The sequence below is a fragment of the Hylobates moloch genome, unplaced genomic scaffold (genome assembly GCF_009828535.3).
Source record: "Hylobates moloch isolate HMO894 unplaced genomic scaffold, HMol_V3 SCAFFOLD_5, whole genome shotgun sequence".
Taxonomy (NCBI): Eukaryota; Metazoa; Chordata; class Mammalia; order Primates; family Hylobatidae; genus Hylobates; species Hylobates moloch.
Genome location: NW_026652280.1, coordinates 101,175,068 through 101,194,205, shown reverse-complemented (window position 1 = coordinate 101,194,205; position 19,138 = coordinate 101,175,068). Strand labels below are relative to the sequence as shown.

The 19,138-nt window shown below is 43.5% G+C and overlaps 1 protein-coding gene across 3 annotated transcripts in view; it reads right to left on the bottom strand.

The window, feature by feature from the left end:
• NUP210L (nucleoporin 210 like) overlaps positions 1-19,138 on the bottom strand; it is a 150,527-nt gene that overhangs the window by 85,115 nt on the left and 46,274 nt on the right. For all 3 annotated transcript variants that reach the window (XM_032154498.2, XM_058439250.1, XM_058439251.1), the window contains exons 13-16: positions 17,082-17,280; positions 13,410-13,555; positions 8,017-8,238; positions 2,524-2,697 (exon numbers count right to left, since the gene is read on the bottom strand). In XM_032154498.2, the coding sequence (XP_032010389.1) occupies positions 2,524-2,697; positions 8,017-8,238; positions 13,410-13,555; positions 17,082-17,280 (741 nt within the window). The remainder of the gene's footprint in view (positions 1-2,523; positions 2,698-8,016; positions 8,239-13,409; positions 13,556-17,081; positions 17,281-19,138) is intronic.

Sequence of the window (19,138 nt, the reverse complement as noted above, 5' to 3'; positions counted from 1 at the left end):
TCCCAGCTACTCAGGAGGATGAGGCAAGAGAATCACTTGAACCTGGGGGCTGGAGGTTGCAGTGAGCCAAGATCATACCACTTCACTCCAGCCTGGGTGAAAAGAGGGAAGCTCCATCTCAAAGAAAAAAAAAAAAAAGATACACAACATAATTAGACAGTGGAAAATACAAATCAAAACCACAATGAGATACCACTTTACACCCACTAGGAAGGCTATAATCAAAATGACAAATAATAGTAATTGTTGACAAGGATATGGAGAAACTGGAAGCCTTACACACTGCTAGTGGAAATGTAAAATGGTGCAGCCACTTTGGAAACAGCTGGAAGTTCTTCAAAAGGCTAAGCATGGAATTAACATACAAACCAGCAATTCCACTCTTAGCTATATACTCAACAGAAATGAAGACATATATTCACACAAAAACTTGTACATGAATGTTCATGGCAGCATTATTCATAATAGCCAGAGGTGGAAATAACACATCTATCCATCAACTGCTGTAGTATATCTACACAATGGAATATTACTTAGCCATAAAAAATGCACTACTGATACAGGCTACCATATGAATGAACCTTGAAAACATGTTAAATGAAAGAAGCTAGGCACAAAGGACACATAATTGTATTATTCTATTCATATGAAATATCAGAATAGGCAAATCCGTAGAGACAGAAAGTCTATCAGTGGGGTTGCCAGGGGCTGGGAAATGGAGGAAATAAGGAGTGACTGCTAATGGGTATGGAGTTTCTTCTGGAGAAAATGAAAATGACCTGAAGTTAGATAGCACCGATGGTTGCACAACTTTGATTTGAACACTTTAAAAGGGTGATCTGCTGGGCATGGTAGCTCACACCTCTGATCCCAGCACTTTGTGAGACTGAGGTGGGTGGATCCCTTGAGCCCAGGAGTTCGAGACCAGCCTGGGCAACATGGCAAAACCCCATCTCTACTAAAAATACAAAAAAGTAGCCAGGATGGTGGCACACACCTATAATCCCAGCTAATTGGGAGGTTGAGTTGGGAAAATCATCTGACCAGGCAAAGTTGAGGCTGCAGATAGTGCCATGTGCTCCAGCCTAGATGACTGGAGTGAGACCCTGTCTCAAAAAAAAAAAAGGGTGAATATATGCTAGTGTATGTTGATAGGGTGATGGAGAATCATGTCTGTAACTCACTCTCAAATAGCTCAGGGAGGCCGGGCGCGGTGGCTCACGCCTGTAATCCCAGCACTTTGGGAGGCCGAGGCGGGTGGATCACGAGGTCAGGAGATCGAGACCATCCTGGCTAACACGGTGAAACCCCGTCTCTACTAAAAATACAAAAAAAAAAATTAGCCAGGCACGGTGGTGGGTGCCTGTAGTCCCAGCTACTCGGGAGGCTGAGGCAGGAGAATGGCGTGAACCCGGGAGGCGGAGCTTGCAATGAGCCGAGATCGCGCCACTGCACTCTGGCCTGGGCGAAAGAGCAAGACTCTGTCTCAAAAAAAAAAAAAAAAAATAGCTCAGGGAAAAAAGTTCTTTTCTTGCGACTTGTCTGTAAATTTGAATTATTTCAAATGAAAAGAAAAATGCCATTGAATGACAATGATGTTATGGGGTGACTTTTATTCTACTCCACTCAGAGTGCTTTAAAAAAAAGTAACTCCGTCGTAAACTTCAAATCATATTTAACGTGAAGTCTGACTAAAAAAAACGGATTCACAACCTGTAACATTCCATACTGTTGTTCTTCATAATAAAAGGCAGTATGGCATAAATAACATGTACTTTGGAGTCAGAATGTGTTCCTTTCTAGCTTTATGACTGGGAAAATTAATCGACTTTTAGGAGGCTCGGTTTTCTCATCCAGAAAATGGGAATAACTAATTGATTGCTCTGTTCTGTATAGGCTAAGTAATGACTTCTATGCTCCCAAGCTTGGACCTGTACTCAACATTGTTTATTATATAATATGATGTTCTACTTTCTAGGATAGATAACTCATTTATTTTTCATACCCTGTTGCCTACTTAGTAGCTACATTATTGTTTATCACTATTCTTCATGATTGGTTTGGAGAAGAGGTAAATTTTATTACTTATTAATATTGTTAATAAAAGATTTGGTGGCAAAGGATATCAGCAAAATTTGGAAGTTATGTAGTCAGATCTCAAGTGTCTATTGCCATTATCACAAGCTGATTATGTACTTAAGTATAGTAAACAAGTGTAGCCAATTCTAATTTAGTTTAATCACTTCTCTTCAGACACTATCAGAAAATGAGTAATGAATAAAATAGTTCATTCAATGTTGATAAGGGGAGAAATGGGAACCCTTGTGAACTGTTGGTAAGAATGTAAAATGGTACAGCTGCTGTGGAAAACTGTATGGCAGTTCCTCAAAAAATTAAAAATAGAATTACCATGTGATCTGGCAATTCTACTTCTGGATATATACCCCAAAGAATTCCAGACTCTATCTCTAAAGCATGGAAGATAAAAGTGCCAACTTAGTTGGAAACATACTCTGTACTTACCAGCTGTTTGTTGTACTGTGGCAGAGGACATGGCTGGGCACCAGCTGGCACCTTGTATACTGGAGTTACTGACATACTGGCAGGGTGGGCACAAATGAAGCGAACCTGCAAAACCTCTACAGCTGGACTAGGGTTCAGGACACCTGGATGATTTCCAATTCGGAATGTGAGAACCTTTAAGGAAATAACAGAGCAAGAGATAATTGTGGGTAGATACTTGATGTCAGTCATGCCAATATAAATGTGTTAGAATTATTCAAATTCCAGTATAGAAAGTCCCTTTCACATTATAATCCGGCAAATCCCTTAAAGACATTATAGTTCTTAATTATCTATGCTAAAGGGCATTAATAATATCATGAAAATTTGAAAACAAGGGGAACATTAAAAAAATCTAGGTCAAGCACAGTGGCTCATGCCTATAATCCCAGCAGTTTGGGAGGATCACTTGAGACTAGGAGTTCAAGACCATCACATAGTAAGACCCCATCTCTACAAAAAACCTAAAAATTAGCCAGGCATGGTGGTGCACACCTGTAGTCTCAGTTACTTGGGAGACTGAGGCAGGAGGATCGCTTGAACCCAGGAGGTCAAGGCTACAGTGAGCCATGTTCATGCCACTGCACTCCAGCCTGGGCAACAGAGTGAGACCCTGTCTAAAAAAAAAAAATCTAACTTTGACTGGGTGTGGTGGTGTGTACCTGTAATCTCAGCTGCTTGGAAGTCTGAGGCAGGAGGACTGCTTGCGCCTAGGAGTTCAAGACCAGCCTGAGCAAACATAATGAGACTTTATCTCAGGAAAAAAAAAAAAATCTAACTTTGACCAATTATTTCAGTCTTTTCCTCCACCAAATATTTTGTTACAAGTTGATAAAAAGTGAAAAAACTAATTTGTGTTTCCACTCATCTCTAGTAGAAGTAGTAATGAATAACAGAATGTGGAAACAAAAAGAAGTTAGGAAACTTCAAATGGGGGTTAATTAGACCTGAAATTACTAATAGCTCACTCAACAAACTAGGAAAAGAAGGAAACTATCTCAACACGATAAAAGCCTTATCACAGTTAACATCATACTCAATAGTAAAAGACTGATTCAAAAAATGGGCAAAGGCCCAGCGTGATGGCTCACACCTGTAATCCCAGCACTTTGGGAGGCTGAGGTGGGCAGATCACCTGAGGTCAGGAGTTCGAGACCAGCCTGGCCGATATGGTGAAACCCTGTCTCTACTAAAAACACAAAAATTAGCCAGGCATGGTGCCACATGCCTGTAGTCCCAACTACTCGGGAGACTGAGGCAAGAGAATTGCTTGAACCTGGGAGGCGGAGGTTGCAGTGAGGCAAGATCATACCATTGCACTCCAGCCTGGGTGACAAGAGTCAAACTCCGTCTAAAAAAAAAAAGGAAAGAAACTGAAAATAACAAGTGTTGGTGAGGTTCTGGAGAAATGGGAACCCTTGTGCACTGTTGGTAGGAAAGTAAAATGGTACAGCTGCTGTGGAAAATAGTATGGTGGTTCCTCAAGAAATTAAAAATAGAATTACCATATGATCAAGCAATTCCACTTCTGGGTATATATACCCAAAACAATTTAAAAGCAGGATATTGAGAGACAGCTGTATTTGTTGACAGCATTATTATTATTGTTGTTGTTGTTATTATTATTATTATTATTTGAGACAAAGTCTCACTCTGTTGCCCAGGCTGGAGTGCAGTGGCATGATCTTGGCTCACTGTAACCTCTGCCTCATGGGTTCAAGAGATTCTTGTGACTCATCCTCTTGAGTAGCTAAGACTACAGGCACGTGCAACCACACCCAGCTGATTTTTGTATTTTCAGTAGAGACAGGGCTTTGCCATGTTGGCCAGGCTGATCTCGAACTCCTGGCCTCAATTGATCCACCTGCCTCAACCTCCCAAGGTGCTGGGATTACAGGTGTGAGCCACTGTGCCTGGTCAATAGCAGCATTATTCATGATCGCTAAAACCTTACGCTAAGCAACCCAAGTGTCCATCAATGGATGAGTGGATAAGCAAAATTTCTTTTTCTTTTCTTTTCTTCTTTTTTTTTTTGAGAGTGACTCTTGCTCTATTGCCCAGGCTGGAGTGCAACGGCACGATCTTGGCTCACTGCAATCTCCACCTCCCAGGTTCAAGCGATTCTCCTGCCTCAGCCTCCCAAGCAGCTGAGATTACAGGTGCCCACCACCACGCCCAGCTAATTTTTGTATTTTTAGTAGAGATGGGGTTTCACCATATTGGCCAGGGTGGTCTCGAATTCCCGACCTCAAATGATCTGCCCGCTTCAGTCTCCCAAAGTGCTGGGATGATAGGCGTGAGCCACTGTGCCCGGCTGCAAAACTTCATATATATATATATATATATGTATATAATTTTATATGTACATATTTTATATATACATATATATAAAGGAATATTATGCAGCCTTAAAAGGAAGGAAATTCTGACATATACTACAGTGTGAATAAACCTTGAGAACATTATGTTAAGTGAAATAGGCCAGTCATAAAAAGAAAAATACTATATGATTCCATTTATGTGACATACTTAGAGTTGCCAAAATTACAGAGACAGAAAGTAGATTGGTAGTTGCCAGGGACAGGGGTGAAGCAGAAATGAGGAGCTTTTTTTTTTTTTTTTTTGAGACGGAGTCATGCTCTGTCACCCAGGCTGGAGTGCAGTGGCGTGATCTCGGCTCACTGTAAGCTCCGCCTTCCAGGTTCACGCCATTCTCCTGCCTCAGCCTCCCGAGTAGCTGGAACTACAGGGCGCACCACCAAGCCTGGCTATTTTTTTTTATTATTTTTAGTAGAGATGGCGTTTCACCATGTTAGCCAGGATGGTCTCGATCTCCTGACCTCGTGATCCGCCCACCTCGGCCTCCCAAAGTGCGATTACAGGCGTGAGCCACCGCGCCCGGCCTTTTTTTTTTTTTTTTTCTTACATGAAGTCTCGCTCTGTCGCCCAGGCTGGAGTGCAGTGGCGCAATCTCAGCTCACCGCAACCTCTGTCTCCCAGGTTCAAGCAGTTCTTCTGCCTGAGCCTCCTGAGTAGCTGAGATCACAGGCGCATGCCACCATACCTGGCTAGTTTTTTGGTTTTTTTTTTTTTTTTAGCAGAGATGGGGTTTCATCATGTTGGCTAGGCTGGTCTCATACTCCTGACCTCAAGTGATCCACCTGCCTCAGCCTCCCAAAGTGCTAGAATTAACAGGCATAAGCCACCACACCCAGCCAAGAGTTATTCTTTAATGGGTATAGAGTTTCTATATGTTTTGTTTGTTTGTTTTTTGAGACGGGATCTTGCACTGTCACCCAGGCTGGAGTACAGTGACTAGATCATAGCCCACTGTAACCTCAAACTACTGGGCTCAAATGATCCTCCTGCCTCAGCCTCCCAAGTAGCTAGGACTGTAGGTGTCTGCCATGACACCCAGCTAATTTTTTATTTTTTAGTAGGGACAGGTTCTCACTATGTTGTGCAGGCTGGCCTTGAATTCCTGGCCTCAAGTGATCCTCCTGCCTTGATTCCCCAAAGTGCTGGGATTACAGGCGTGAGCCACTGTGCCCAGCCTTAGAGTTTCAGTTGTATAAGATGAAAAGAGATGGATGGTAGTGATGGCTGCACAAGATTATGAACGTACATAATACTATTGAACTGTACATTTAAAAAAATGATTAAGATGGTAATTTTAGGCCGGGTGCGGTGCCTCATGCCTGTAATCCCAGCACTTTGGGAGGCCGAGGTGGGCAGATCACCTGAGGTCGGGAGTTTGAGATCAGCCTGACCAACATGAAGAAACCCCATCTCTACTAAAAATACAAAATTAGCCAGGTATGGTGGCACATGCCTGTAATCCCAGTTACTCAGGAGGCTGAGGCAAGAGAATCACTTGAACCCAGGAGGCGGAGGTTATGGTGAGCCAAGATCGTGCCATTGCACTCCCACCTGGGCAACAAGAGCGAAACTCCATCTCAAAAAAAAAAAAAGATGGTAATTTTACCACAATAAAAAATTGAGGACCAAAATAAGTAATTAACCCTGAAATTACTAATAGTTAGTTATATATACAGTAAAGTTCACTACAAATATTAGAAAGAAACCTATGTAGTGAGCTGTGATAGTTCCACTACACTGTAGCCTGGGCAGCAGCGTGAGACCTTGTCTCTAAAAAATGAAAATAAATAAATAAAATAGAATGAAGTTCAATGGATTACAGCACAGTTCTTATCAAGTTAAAATCTTACATTGATTCCCTTATGTGCTGGTTAGCTATGCTGTTTCACAGTCATACCTTGAATTCTGAAGCCCAGTAAAACTGCAAATCTTTGTTACTGATCTTGATAGAAGCACAGCACAGCTGTGAATGAAAACTATGCAAATCCATCAGTACCTATAAAAATAATTAAAACTCAGCTGGGTGTAGTGCCTCATGCCTGTAATCCCAGCACTTTGGGAGGCCAAGGTGGGTGGATCACTTGATTCCAGCAGCTTGAGACCAGCCTGGCCAACATAGTGAAACCCTGTCTATACAAAAAAACCAAAAATGGCTGGGCACGGTTGCTCACGCCTGTAATCCTAGCACTTTGGGAGGCCGAGGCGGGCAGATCACAAGGTCAGGAGTTTGAGACCAGCTTGACCAACATGGTAAAACCCCGTCTCTACTAAAAATACAAAAAATTAGCCAGGCATGGTGGCGCGCACCTGTCATCCCAGCTACTCAGGAGGATGAAACAGGAGAATCTCTTGAACCCGGAAGGCGGAGGTTGCAGTGAGCCGAGATTGCACCACTGCACTCCAGCCTGGGCAACAGAGCAAGACTCCGTCTCTAAAACAACAACAAAAATTAGCTGGGCATGGTGGTGTGTGCCTGTAATCCCAGCTACTCAAGAGGCTGAGGCATGAGAATTGCTTGAACCCAGGAGGCAGAGGGTGCAGTGAGCTGAGATCGTGCCACTGCACTCCAGCTTGGGCAACAGAGCAAGACTCTGTCTCTAAATAAATAAATAAAAATAATTAAAAATAATTCAACTGATAGAAATAAAATATATTTATTATTCTTATCAGTGTAGATCTAATTAATTCCTCAAAATTGCTAACCATAGATGATACTTCAAAGTTTCCCTTCCTTGAATTCTTAAAGTTGGGGAACCAAATATCCTAAAGTCTACAAAACAAGGAAGTGAATTATAATGATAATGTGATTGCAAATAATGTGAAATAAGCTCAATACTACAAAAAGATCTTGTTTAGTTCATGAACTGCTGGAATTCTTGGATGAGCAAATTGAAACCTCTGGGTATATTTTAAGGATAATAAGGTTTCAGAAAAAACAATCCTTTGATCAATAATGTGAATTTTCCTATTTAGTCCATAAACTAAATTCAGCAGAATCTGAAAAGGAATGGCTGGAAGTACAAAGGATTTGGAGTATTACACTAAAGAAAATGTTATAAAAAACTGTTTTCTTACTTGTTCCCCTAAATCCAGGCATTGGATCCGGTAGATATACTGGTTCTGTTTTCTCTTAGATGGCAGCCACACTTGTGCTATTCCAATCTTCTCTGTCTTCTCCGCATTCAATTCCAAAAAAAATCGGGAGGGCTCCAAGATCCATGGATGAGGACCCCCTTCAAATACCATTTCCTTCACAGACTGCCATGTCACCAATGCCACTTCCACAGGATTTAGAGCCTGATGATATTTAAAGAAATTAATTCCTGATAGGTTAGGGAATTCAATAATTTTCTAAAGTGAAACACTAGTTATCTGAATATGCTGCAAATGACATTAAATTTAATTCCCAAATTAAGAGATATGTATGCCATGCCTCTCACTTGGAATGCTTCTCAACCTAATTTGGATCCTACCTATCATTTTAACCTAACTATTATGTTACTTTATCCATTAATTTGTGTCCAGTCATTCTAGGCCACACCACTTCTGCATCCTCCAAGCTCTTGCAGTATTTATCTGTACCATTCATTTGTACACTATTCATTTCCTAATGTTATTATATGTGTGTCAAATGCTATGTATAAATCTAATAATTTTTGTTGTTTTCTCTAGTTATATAAACTCCTTAAGAGGAGTCAGTATCAGGCCGGGTGCGGTGGCTCATGCCTGTAATCCCAGGACTTTGGGAGGCCGAGGCAGGCAGATCACGAGGTCAGGAGATCGAGACCATCCTGGCTAACACGGTGAAACCCCGTCTCTACTAAAAATACAAAAAGTTAGCCGGGCGAGGTGGCGGGCGCCTGTAGTCCCAGCTACGCGGGAGGCTGAGGCAGGAGAACGGCATGAACCCTGGGGAGCGGAGCCTGCAGTGAGCTGAGATCGCGCCACTGCACTCCAGCTTGGGTGAAAGAGAGAGACTCTAAAAAAAAAAAAAAAAAAAAAAAAAGAGGAGTCAGTATCTTATACCTAATTTGTTTTAGTATTTCTCTTCTTCACTGGGATTTAGTACAATGTTGTGCACAGAAAAGGTATTGTATAAATAACTGCATAAGCATTTTTTTCAGGCTAGAGAATGAAAGATAAGATGCATAAGCATTTTAAACTGATATTTTACTAAAGTATCAAAGAACTTCTACCCTAAAAATATAAAAATAATACATCTATACACTTCACCATATTTCTCCAAGAACTTTATAAGCTAAGAAGTAGACAAGATAGGTATTACTCAATTCAGTATAGAGGAGTTGTATCCCATTTATAGATGAGGAAACTGGCATTAGGGGAATGAAGTATTCTCAAAGTGTAGGTTATTTTTGTACGGCACACAATGTCCACAACAGTGACTAATTTTTTTTATTATACTTTAAGTTCTGGGATACATGTGCAGAATGTGCAGGTTTGTTACATAGGTATACATGTGCCATGGTGGTTTGCTGCACCCATCAACCCGTCATCTACATTAGGTATTTCTCCTAATGCTATCCCTTCCCGAGGCCCCCACTCCCTGACAGGCCACAGTGTGTGATGTTCCCCTCACTGTGTCCATGTGTTCTCATTGTTCAACTTCCACGACAGTGACTAAGTTTTAAAATGAAGTAGAGAGTTGAAGCAATTATTCTAAAAATGTAAGCAAACTATGCTTTCTTTCCAGAACTGTTCAGTCATATTTATTATTGAGTACTAGTAAAACTGAAAATTTCTATCCTGATGGTAGTATTCTCTTAAATAATGTATATATAATTCAATAAATATTCACTTATGAGGATACAGTAATAGAAATCCAAATAAAGTCTTGTCTCACAGGGGAGCCCACAATCTGGGAGAGACAGACTTAGAGTAGGTAAAGAGTACAATAAGTGTTAAGAAAAGACATGCAGTTGTGGTAGCTCATGCCTGTAATCCCAGCACTTTGGGAGGCTGAGGTGGGTGGATCACTTAAGGTCAGGAGTTTGAGACCAGCCTGGTCAACATGGTGAAATCCCGTCTCTACTAAAAATACAAAATTAGCTGAGCATGGTGGTGCATGCCTATAATCCCAGCTACTTGGGAGGCTGAAGCAGGAGAATCACTTGGAGGCAGAGTTTGCAGTCAGCCAAGATTGCGCCATTGCACTCCAGCCTGGGCAACAAGATCAAAACTTGGTCTCAGGAAAAAAAAAAAAAAAAAAGACATGTTACAGAGTGACATACAAGTTTTTGGCCAGGTGTGGTGGCTCATGCCTATAAAGTGAGCACTTTGGGAGGCCAAGGCAGGCGGATCCCTTGAGCCCAGGAGTTCGAGACCAGCCTGGCCATCATGGCAAAAACCCATATCTACTAAAAATGCAAAAATTAGTTGGGCATCATGGTGCGCACCTGTAATCCCACCCACTTGGGAGGCTGAGGCACAAGAATCACTTGAACCTAGGGGGTGGAGGTTGCCAAGATTGCGCCACTGCATTCCAGCCGGGGAGACAGAGTGAGATTCTGTCTCAAAAAAAAAAAAAAAAAAAAAAAAGTTTTTGATAGAAGAAATGAATGGAAAAAATAAACAGAGGTCTCATAGATGGCCTTTCTGAAAAAGCAAAACAAATGATTCCTTTTTCTTAGATGTATAGTCAAAAACTAACCAGATGAACCAAATTGAGCTGATAATATAAAAGGACAAATTGAGAACTGTACCATGTACTGAAACACAGTAATGATAACAAGGGTAGAACACACATATTTTTAAACAATTTGTTTTTCATCAGGCAAGGGGAAAGACACATGACTAACATACTAGGTAGAAAAAGAAAATCATCATCTCACTTCCTTTTCTTTAAGGACGACTTTCATTCAGGGGAGATCTGATTTGTGGACACTCAATATATATAAAATAAGTCTAAGGACAATGATAAAAGTAAGAAAAAACCTAATAGAATTTTACAATGAGCCACAGCCAAGCACTTGCGTTTAATTAGGCAAGAAGGAGGACTCATCCACCAAGGGAACTAGTGAAATATACTTGAACCATATATTTAATATATATGCTACACAATGTACAATGAGGCCAACTTAAAATGCAAATTTGAATGAATAATTTATCTTTTTTCTTTTACTTTACTTTACTTCTTTCATTAGTGTTAACATTTTTCCCTGTGGGTGTTCCTTATTCCAAGAGGCATTGAGTCAGGATTTGTCAGTATCTATCAGCAAGAACTTGTAGATACCAATTTTAGCTCCTGCTGGAATCAAATAGGATGTAGAAACCATGCCAGTCTCGATCTACTTTTATTTTGAACTGTTGCAGGATCCTTGGGGTGCCACTTTTCTGGCTGGAAACCTCTGTGGCTGGTGGCACCTTTGTCCAAGTTTTGTTTGGGCCCACTGGGCTCGTTCCATCCACTCGGCCTGGCAGGCTGTGCTTGGCTCATGCTACCAGCCTGGATCTCACACCTGCCAAGGGTGAGCCAGGCATGGAGTGGCAACAGGTGTGTGAGTGAGTGAGCATGGGGTCCAGCCACTGCAGTCAGGCACACCAGTTGCTGCAGTGGGACAGGCAGCTCCAGGTGCCGGCATGGGCACTGGCTCTCTGCAAGCCTGTGGCTAGATCAGGTGCACTGCAAGCAGCTTCCACGCTGCCACTGGGGAACACAGTGGTGCCTGGAAGCTTAGACTCCAGGAACCACAGGGCCCCAAAGTGGGAGTCATAGCCCTGGCTTGGGGAGCTCCCAGGTCTCGGCTCCCTGAAGAGTCGCAGTTCTTCTCTCCTTCTCTTCACCCACAATGTGGTGAGCAAGGGGCATGTTTCAGCCCTGTTTGTGTTACAGCTCTTTCAGCCCTGCCATTGGGCAGGTCCCAAGTTCTTGTCCTGCGTCCAGAAAGAATAAGATACGCAGAACAAGTGGAGGGTGAGCAAGGTGAAGGAGAGCTTTATTGAGTAACAGAATAGCTCAGAGGAGGCCCTGGAGTGGGTAGTACCTCTCTGCTGCTGGTCATCCCAGTGTCTGCAGCTCTCAGCAGAGAGGAGGCCCTGGAGTTGGTAGCTCCTCTCTGCAGCTGGTTGTCCAATGTCTTCTGCCCCAGCTCTGGCTAAGCCTGGAGCTTTTATGGGCATCAGAGGGGAGGAAGTCCACACTGATTTGTCCATGGGCAGCCATGGGTGGGCCTGGAAAAGGCATCACAAGTTCCCACTCTGGTCTGCGGGACTGGCAGCCTGGACCCCAGCCTTCAGGCCCTGCCTGGCCTGAAGGTAGGGCCTCAACAGGGACTGCACCTTCTGCCCAGGAACTTGTCTGCCTCCTGCCGCTGTTCATGGCACCTAGGCTGTAGGTGCCAAGGGGCACCTGCAGGCCAATGCCGAGCTGCCCTCAGCTCCTCTTTGGCTTCCCTCCTATGCTCGTTGGTGCCCAAAGTCTGGAGGGGGCCAAGGCAGCAGGGGCCTGGCATGTCAAAATTGCCCCAAGCATGTGCTCATCTGGCCAGATTGTAACAGTGCCCAGGATTGGCCCAACTTTGTTCTGAGACTGGAGTTGGTGCTGACAGCAGGAAGAAGCCAGGCAGCGGGAGCATGCAGAAGGGGCCTTCCTGGGTCCCCAAGAGTACAAGGATGCCTGGGTCCACAGCTGCCATTTGGGTGGCTGCAGTTGCCTGGCAAGGGGGTAGTGGGGCTGGGGCAGGGGTACATCTCCTGCCTGCTCGGTGGAGCAGGAGGCCTGGGTCCGCAGTCATGACTTGGGCAGCCAAAGCTGCACCCAGGGAGCTCCCCCCGACCAACTAAGAAGGAGTGGGGCTCCTGAGGCTCCCACTTGGCGTCGGCTCCAAACGGCTCCACGGAGTGTGCAGCCCCAGCTTCATCTCCCTGCTGCAACTGGCATGATGGCAGCAGCTGCTCCAGACAGGCTGCCGCTGCCATCAAAACCACTTATCATACTATCTCCATTATAATGAACCAGTCCTTAGGGTTCGATATAATGGCTTCTGTGCTTAAAATCCATAAGTATATAGGGTAAAAGATGGTTGACTTCCTTCCAAAGGACAGAAATTATCTTTCAGGGTTCTTCAAAAGGGAGTACGCTAATATACTAATTTTGGTATTTACAGAGATATATGCACATGTAAAAATTCAGATAGCACCTTAAGATTAGTGTACTTTATGAACTTTTCTGTACATATTTTATACCTCAGTAAAAAAGAAGAAAGGGGAACATCTAAAACTTTCTGATACAACTTAAAGATATTCCTGTGACAGAAGCATGAGGGAGTAAACTCCCTGGAGACTTAGGTTTGAGGAGAGAGCTGTAGATCTAAAAACAAAAAAGTGGCAAGTAAAGAGAACATAAATGTCATCGATCCTTAGTAGAGACCACAGATAGCTAGCAAGCCCATAAGTGGACATAGTTGAGTCCATTAAAAGAAATGCCAGTTCCTTACCATGAAATATCTTACCTTTAGGGGTTCATAAGCAGCAAATGTAGCACTGCTCTCCAAGTACTTGTCACATTCATTCACACTTACTGTTACCAGAGTATGGCCGAGAGATTTAGCTGCGATATGTGTACTGGAACAATGCATTGGTCCAGGTCTTTGAATACCTGTGAATCAAAAACCATGATTTCGGCAGGGCGTGGTGGCTCAGGCTTGTAATCCCAGCACTTTGGGAGGCCAAGGCAGGCAGATTGCTTGAGCTCTGAAGTTTAAGACCCACCTGAAAAACATGGTGAAACCCCATCTCTACAAAATATTAAAAAAATTAGCCAGGCATGGTGGCGTGCACCTGTAGTCCCAGTTACTCAGGAGGCTAAGGAAGGAAGATCGCTTGAGCCCGGGAGGTCAAGGCTGCAGTGAGTCGTGATTGCACCACTACACTCCAGCCTGGGCAACAGAGTAAGACCTTACCTAAAAAAAAAAAAAAAAAAAAAAAAAAAACGGTTTCAGTCGGGTAACAAGCAGTTAGTTTTTTTTTTTTTGAGATGGAATCTCGCTCTTGTTGCCCAGGCTGGAGTGCAATGGCGCAATCTCGGCTCACTGCAACCTCAGCCTCCCGGGTTCAAGCAATTCTCCTGCCTCAGCCTCCTGAGTAGCTGGGATTACAGGCACCTGCCACCATGTCTGGCTAATTTTTTGTATTTTTAGTAGAGACAGGGTTTCACTGTGTTGGCCACGCTGGTCTCGAACTCCTGACCCTGTGATCCACCCACCTCAGCCTCCCAAAATGCTGGGATTACAGACATGAGCCACCGCACCCAGCCACAAGCAGTTAATTTTAAAGGAGATTAAGCTACGAAAATATAAGAATTTTAATACATTAAAAATACCACCTTGGGCCGGGCACAGTGGCTCACGCCTATAATTCCAACACTTTGTAAGGCCGAGGCGGGTGGATCACTTGAGCTTGGGAGTTCGAGACCAGCCTGACCAACATGGAGAAACCCCGTCTCTACTAAAAATACAAAATTAGCCAGGCATGGTGGCGCATACCTGTAATCCCAGCTACTCAGGAGGCTGAGGCAGGAGAATCACTTGAACCCAGAAGGCAGAGGTTGCCGTGAGCCGAGATTGCGCCATTGCACTCCAGCCTGAGCAACAAGAGTGAAACTCTGTCTCAAAAAAAAAAAAAAAAAATTTGGCTGGGGCGGTGGCTCACGCCTGTAATCCCAGCACTTTGGGAGGCTGAAGCAGGTGGATCACCTGAGGTCAGTTCGAGACCAGCCTGGCCAATATGGTGAAACCCCGTCTCTACTAAAAATACAAAAATTAGCCAGGCGTGGTGGTAGGCACCTGTAATCTCAGCTACTTGGGAGGCTGAGGCAGGGAGAATTGCTTGAACCCCGGAGGTGGAGGTTGCAGTGAGCCAAGACGTGCCATTGCACTCCAGCCTGGTGACAGAGTGAGACTGTTAAAAACAAACAAACAAACAAAGCCCATCTTGATCTCTTACATTAACAATTAGGCCCTTTATATCAAGTTGATATCTGTTCTTTCTATTGAGAGACATACATAAGACACAGTTGTATGTACAGTGGGAATATATATATATATATGAGCAAAGATCACGACCTCAAGCATTTATAGTTTCAAGGGGAAAGTGAACATGTAAATAATTCACTTAAAACATTAATAGAAAGTGGTAAGTATTATAGAAGTCTAGAAAATAGAAAGATTATTTCAAGCTGGAGAGATCAAGGAAAGTTTAAAGTATCTTAGGCTGAGAAAACAGAATGAACAAAGAAATACAAATGAGATATAAATGAGAATATGAGAGATACATATGAGAGAATTTAAAGTAGTTGATTTAGCTGGGCATGGTGGCTCACGCCTGTAATCCCAGCACTTTGGGAGGTCGAGGCAGGTGGATCACCTGAGGTCAGGAGTTCAAGACCAGCCTGGCCAACATGGTGAAACCCTGTCTCTACTAAAAAATTCAAAAATTAGCCAGGTATAGTGGCATGTGCATGTAGTCCCAGCTACTCAGGCGGCTGAGGAACAAGAATCACTTGAACCTGGGAGGTAGAGGTTGCAGTGAGCTGAGAGTGCACCACTGCACTCCAGCCTGGGCGATGGAGTGAGATTCCATCTCAAAAAAACAAAACAAAAATTAAATAAAAATAAATAAATAAAGTAGTTAATTTAGCTAGAACCACATATGAAGCAAAAGTATGAAATCATGAAAAGTAGGTTGGGTTATATTGTAGAGGGGTCTTGAATACCAAACTAAAAGGATTTTGGCTCCATTCCACCACAATGAGAAGTCTCTCAAAATTTTTGAGCAGAAAAAGTAATACCAAAGTTGAGTTCATGAAGCTCCAGCTGATAGCCATGATGATCAGAGGTAAGAATAGTCAGGAGGATTTTGTTGTCCTACATGGGAAATAAGGTGCTAAAAATTAAAATACTCTAAGAAGAGGGGAAAGATCACTTGAACCTGGGAGAGAGGGTGTGTTTATATGTATGTATGTAGTATAATGAGCAAGGGCAAAGCAAAAGTCCAATTTGATACCAAGCTTATAGATGTAAGAATTAAATAGTTAATGTATAAAAAGTATTCAGAACAGAGCTTAGCAAAGAGTAAATGCTAAGCAAATCTTAGATGCTACTACTGTCATTATATTGATGAAAAAACAATGGGGATCAGGATCAAATAAGAAGTTCAATAGCAGGAAAGGATGTTGACCTTTATTCATATTTTCTGTTTTATTAGCAAAAGATATTTTATCCTTTTTCAATAAATTGAATGTATGCATATATTAAATGGCTCTACATTCCTCTTAAAAAGACATATGATATATATATTAGGGAAAGAAAGAAGAAAAGAGCTTGAGGCTAGAAATGGAAAACCTTACTGTGAACTAAATCTGATATTGACCTTGCACTTGTAATCCCAGCTACTCGGGAGGCTGAGATAGCAGGATAGCTTGGGCCCAAGAGTTCAAGGTTACAATGTTCTATGATTGCACCACTGCACTCCAGCCTGGGTGACATGGTGAGACCCTGTCTCTAATCATAATCATAATCATAATCATAATTATAATCAATAAAAACTGGCCGGACGCAGTGGCTCACGCCTGTAATCCCAGCACTTTGGGAGGCCGAGGCGGGCAGATCACCTGAGGTCAGGAGTTCAAGACCAGCCTGGCCAACATGGCGAAACCCCATATTTATTAAAAATACAAAAATTAGCCGGGCATGGTGGTGGGCGTCTGTAATCCCAGGTACTTGGGAGGCTGGGGCAGGAAGATCGCTTGAACCCGGGAGGTGGAGGTTGCAGTGAACCGAGATCGTGCCACTGCACTCCAGCCTGGGCGACAAAAGCAAGACACTGTCTCAAAAAACAAAAACAAACAAACAAAAAACTGATATTGGCCAGCTGCAATGTTATTCAGTTTCTGTGCCTGTGTTTCCACATCTGTAAAATGAGGAGTATAACACTTACTACAAGGCATATGACAAAATAAAGTATTATAAAGAAAAGTAATATGTGAATTTAGACTATAATTAGTAGTTTCTGAATTGTTGATTGCTTCCTTAAAGACAAAGAAAGTAATCTGTCACAATGGTAGAGTTAAAGATAAATAAACAAACAAAGACAAAGGAAGGAGAAGATAAAAAGGCTACTTTTACCTTCTTTGAGAAGAGTAAAGACTCCTTGTTTATCCATGTTCAGATCCAAGGATAAATGAGAGCAGTCTGTGAATGCCATGGCTTCTTTGGTCTCTTTATTTACGTGATACATTGCAATAGGGATTTCTATAATCTGGCCAATCTCCACATCAGCATGAAATGGTAACAGTTCCATTTTGTTCAGTTTCAGGACATGTATCTGGAGGGGAAAAATTCATCTTTCAAGAAAGTTATGTTATAAAAAGTCTTAGGAGGAGGAGAAGCAAGATGGCCAAATAGAACCCTCCAGTGATTGTCCTCCCTGCAGGAACACCAAATTGAATGACTATCCATACGAGAAGTCACCTTCATAAGAATCAAAAATCAGGTGAGCAATCACAGTACCTGGTTCTAACATCCTATCAAGGAAAGAGCCACTGATGGGGGAAGAAAAGAGTCTAGAATTGCCAACATCACCTCTCTTCCTTTCCCAGGCAGTGGCAGCGGCCACATGGTGCAGAGAGAGAATCTGTGCACTTGGGGAGTGCAGTGATTGTGGGACTTTGCATTCCACGATCACTGCACTCCCCCAGGTGCACAGATTTGGAACTCAGTGCTGCCTACTACAGTGGAAAGCAACACAGGGCAGAATTCAGTCAGTGCCTGTGGAAGGAGCATTTAGACCAGCGCTAGCCAAAGGGAAATTACCCATCCCAGTGGTCTGAACCTGAGTTCCAGCTAGCCCCGACACTGTGGGCTAAAGCACTCTGGGGTCCTAAATAAACTCGAAAGGCTGTCTAGGCCACAAAGACTGCAATTCCTGGGCAAGTTCTGGTGCTGTGCTGGGCTTGAAGCCAGTGGACCTGGGATGCATATGACCTAGTGAGACACCTGCTGGGGTGGCCAAGAGAGTGCTTGTACCACTCCTCCCCACACCCCAGGCAGCACAGCTCATAACTCTGGGAGAGTTACTCCTTCTTCCGACTTGAGTAGAGGAGAGGGGAGAGTAAAAAGGACTTTGTTTTGCAACTCGGATAATAGCTCAGCCACAGTAGAGCATCAGGCAGAGTCACAAGGCCCCCATTTCAGACACTAACTCCCTGAAAACATTTCTATACACACCCTGGGGCAGAAGGGAACCTGCTGTCTTGAAAGGAAGGACACTTACCTGGCAGGATTCATCACTTGCTGATTAAAGAGCCCTTGGGCCTTGGCCGGGTGCAGTGGCTCACGCACGTAATCCCAGCACTTTGGGAGGCTGAGGTGGATGAATCACCTGAGGTCAGGAGTTCAAAACCAGCCTGGCCAACATGGCGAAACCCTGTCTCTACTAAACATACAAAAATTAGCTGGGCGTGGTGGCGGGCGCCTATAATCCCAGCTATCAGGAGGCTGAGGCATGAGAATCGCTTGAACCCGGGAGGTGGAGGTTGCAGTGAGCTGAGATCATGCCACTGCACTCCAGCCTAGGCAACAGAGCAAAAATCCGTTTAAAAAAAAAAAAAAAAAGAGCCCTTGGGCCTTGAATAAACATTTGGTGGTTGCCAGTATTTGATGTAGGCCTTAGGTGACACTCAGTGCCATGCTGGCTTCAGGTGTGACCCAGTACATTCCCAGCTGTGATGACCATGAGCAGAGACTTCTTCTGCTTAAGAAAAGGAAATGGAAAAGTAAAGGGGACTTTGTCTTACAGCTTGGGTACCAGCTCAGCCATAGTGAGGTAGAGCACTAAGTGGGCTTCAGGGGTCCCCAGTTTCAGGCCTTGGCTCCTGGATGGCATTTTTGGACCTGCCCTAGGCCAGAGGGGAGCCCACTTCACTGAAGGGAGAGACCCAGGCCTGGCAGCATTCACAAGCTGACTGAAGAGCCTTTGGACCTTTAATGAACATTGGTAGTAGCTAGTCAGTATTTGCCATGGGTCTGGGGCAGTGGTGACCACAAGAAGAGACTCCTTCAGTTTGAATAAAGGAGTCAAGAATGAGAAGGGGGCCAGGTGCGGTGGCTTACGCCTGTAATCCCAACACTTTGGGAGGCCCAGATGGGTGGATCACTTGAAGCCAGGTGTTCGAGACCAGCCT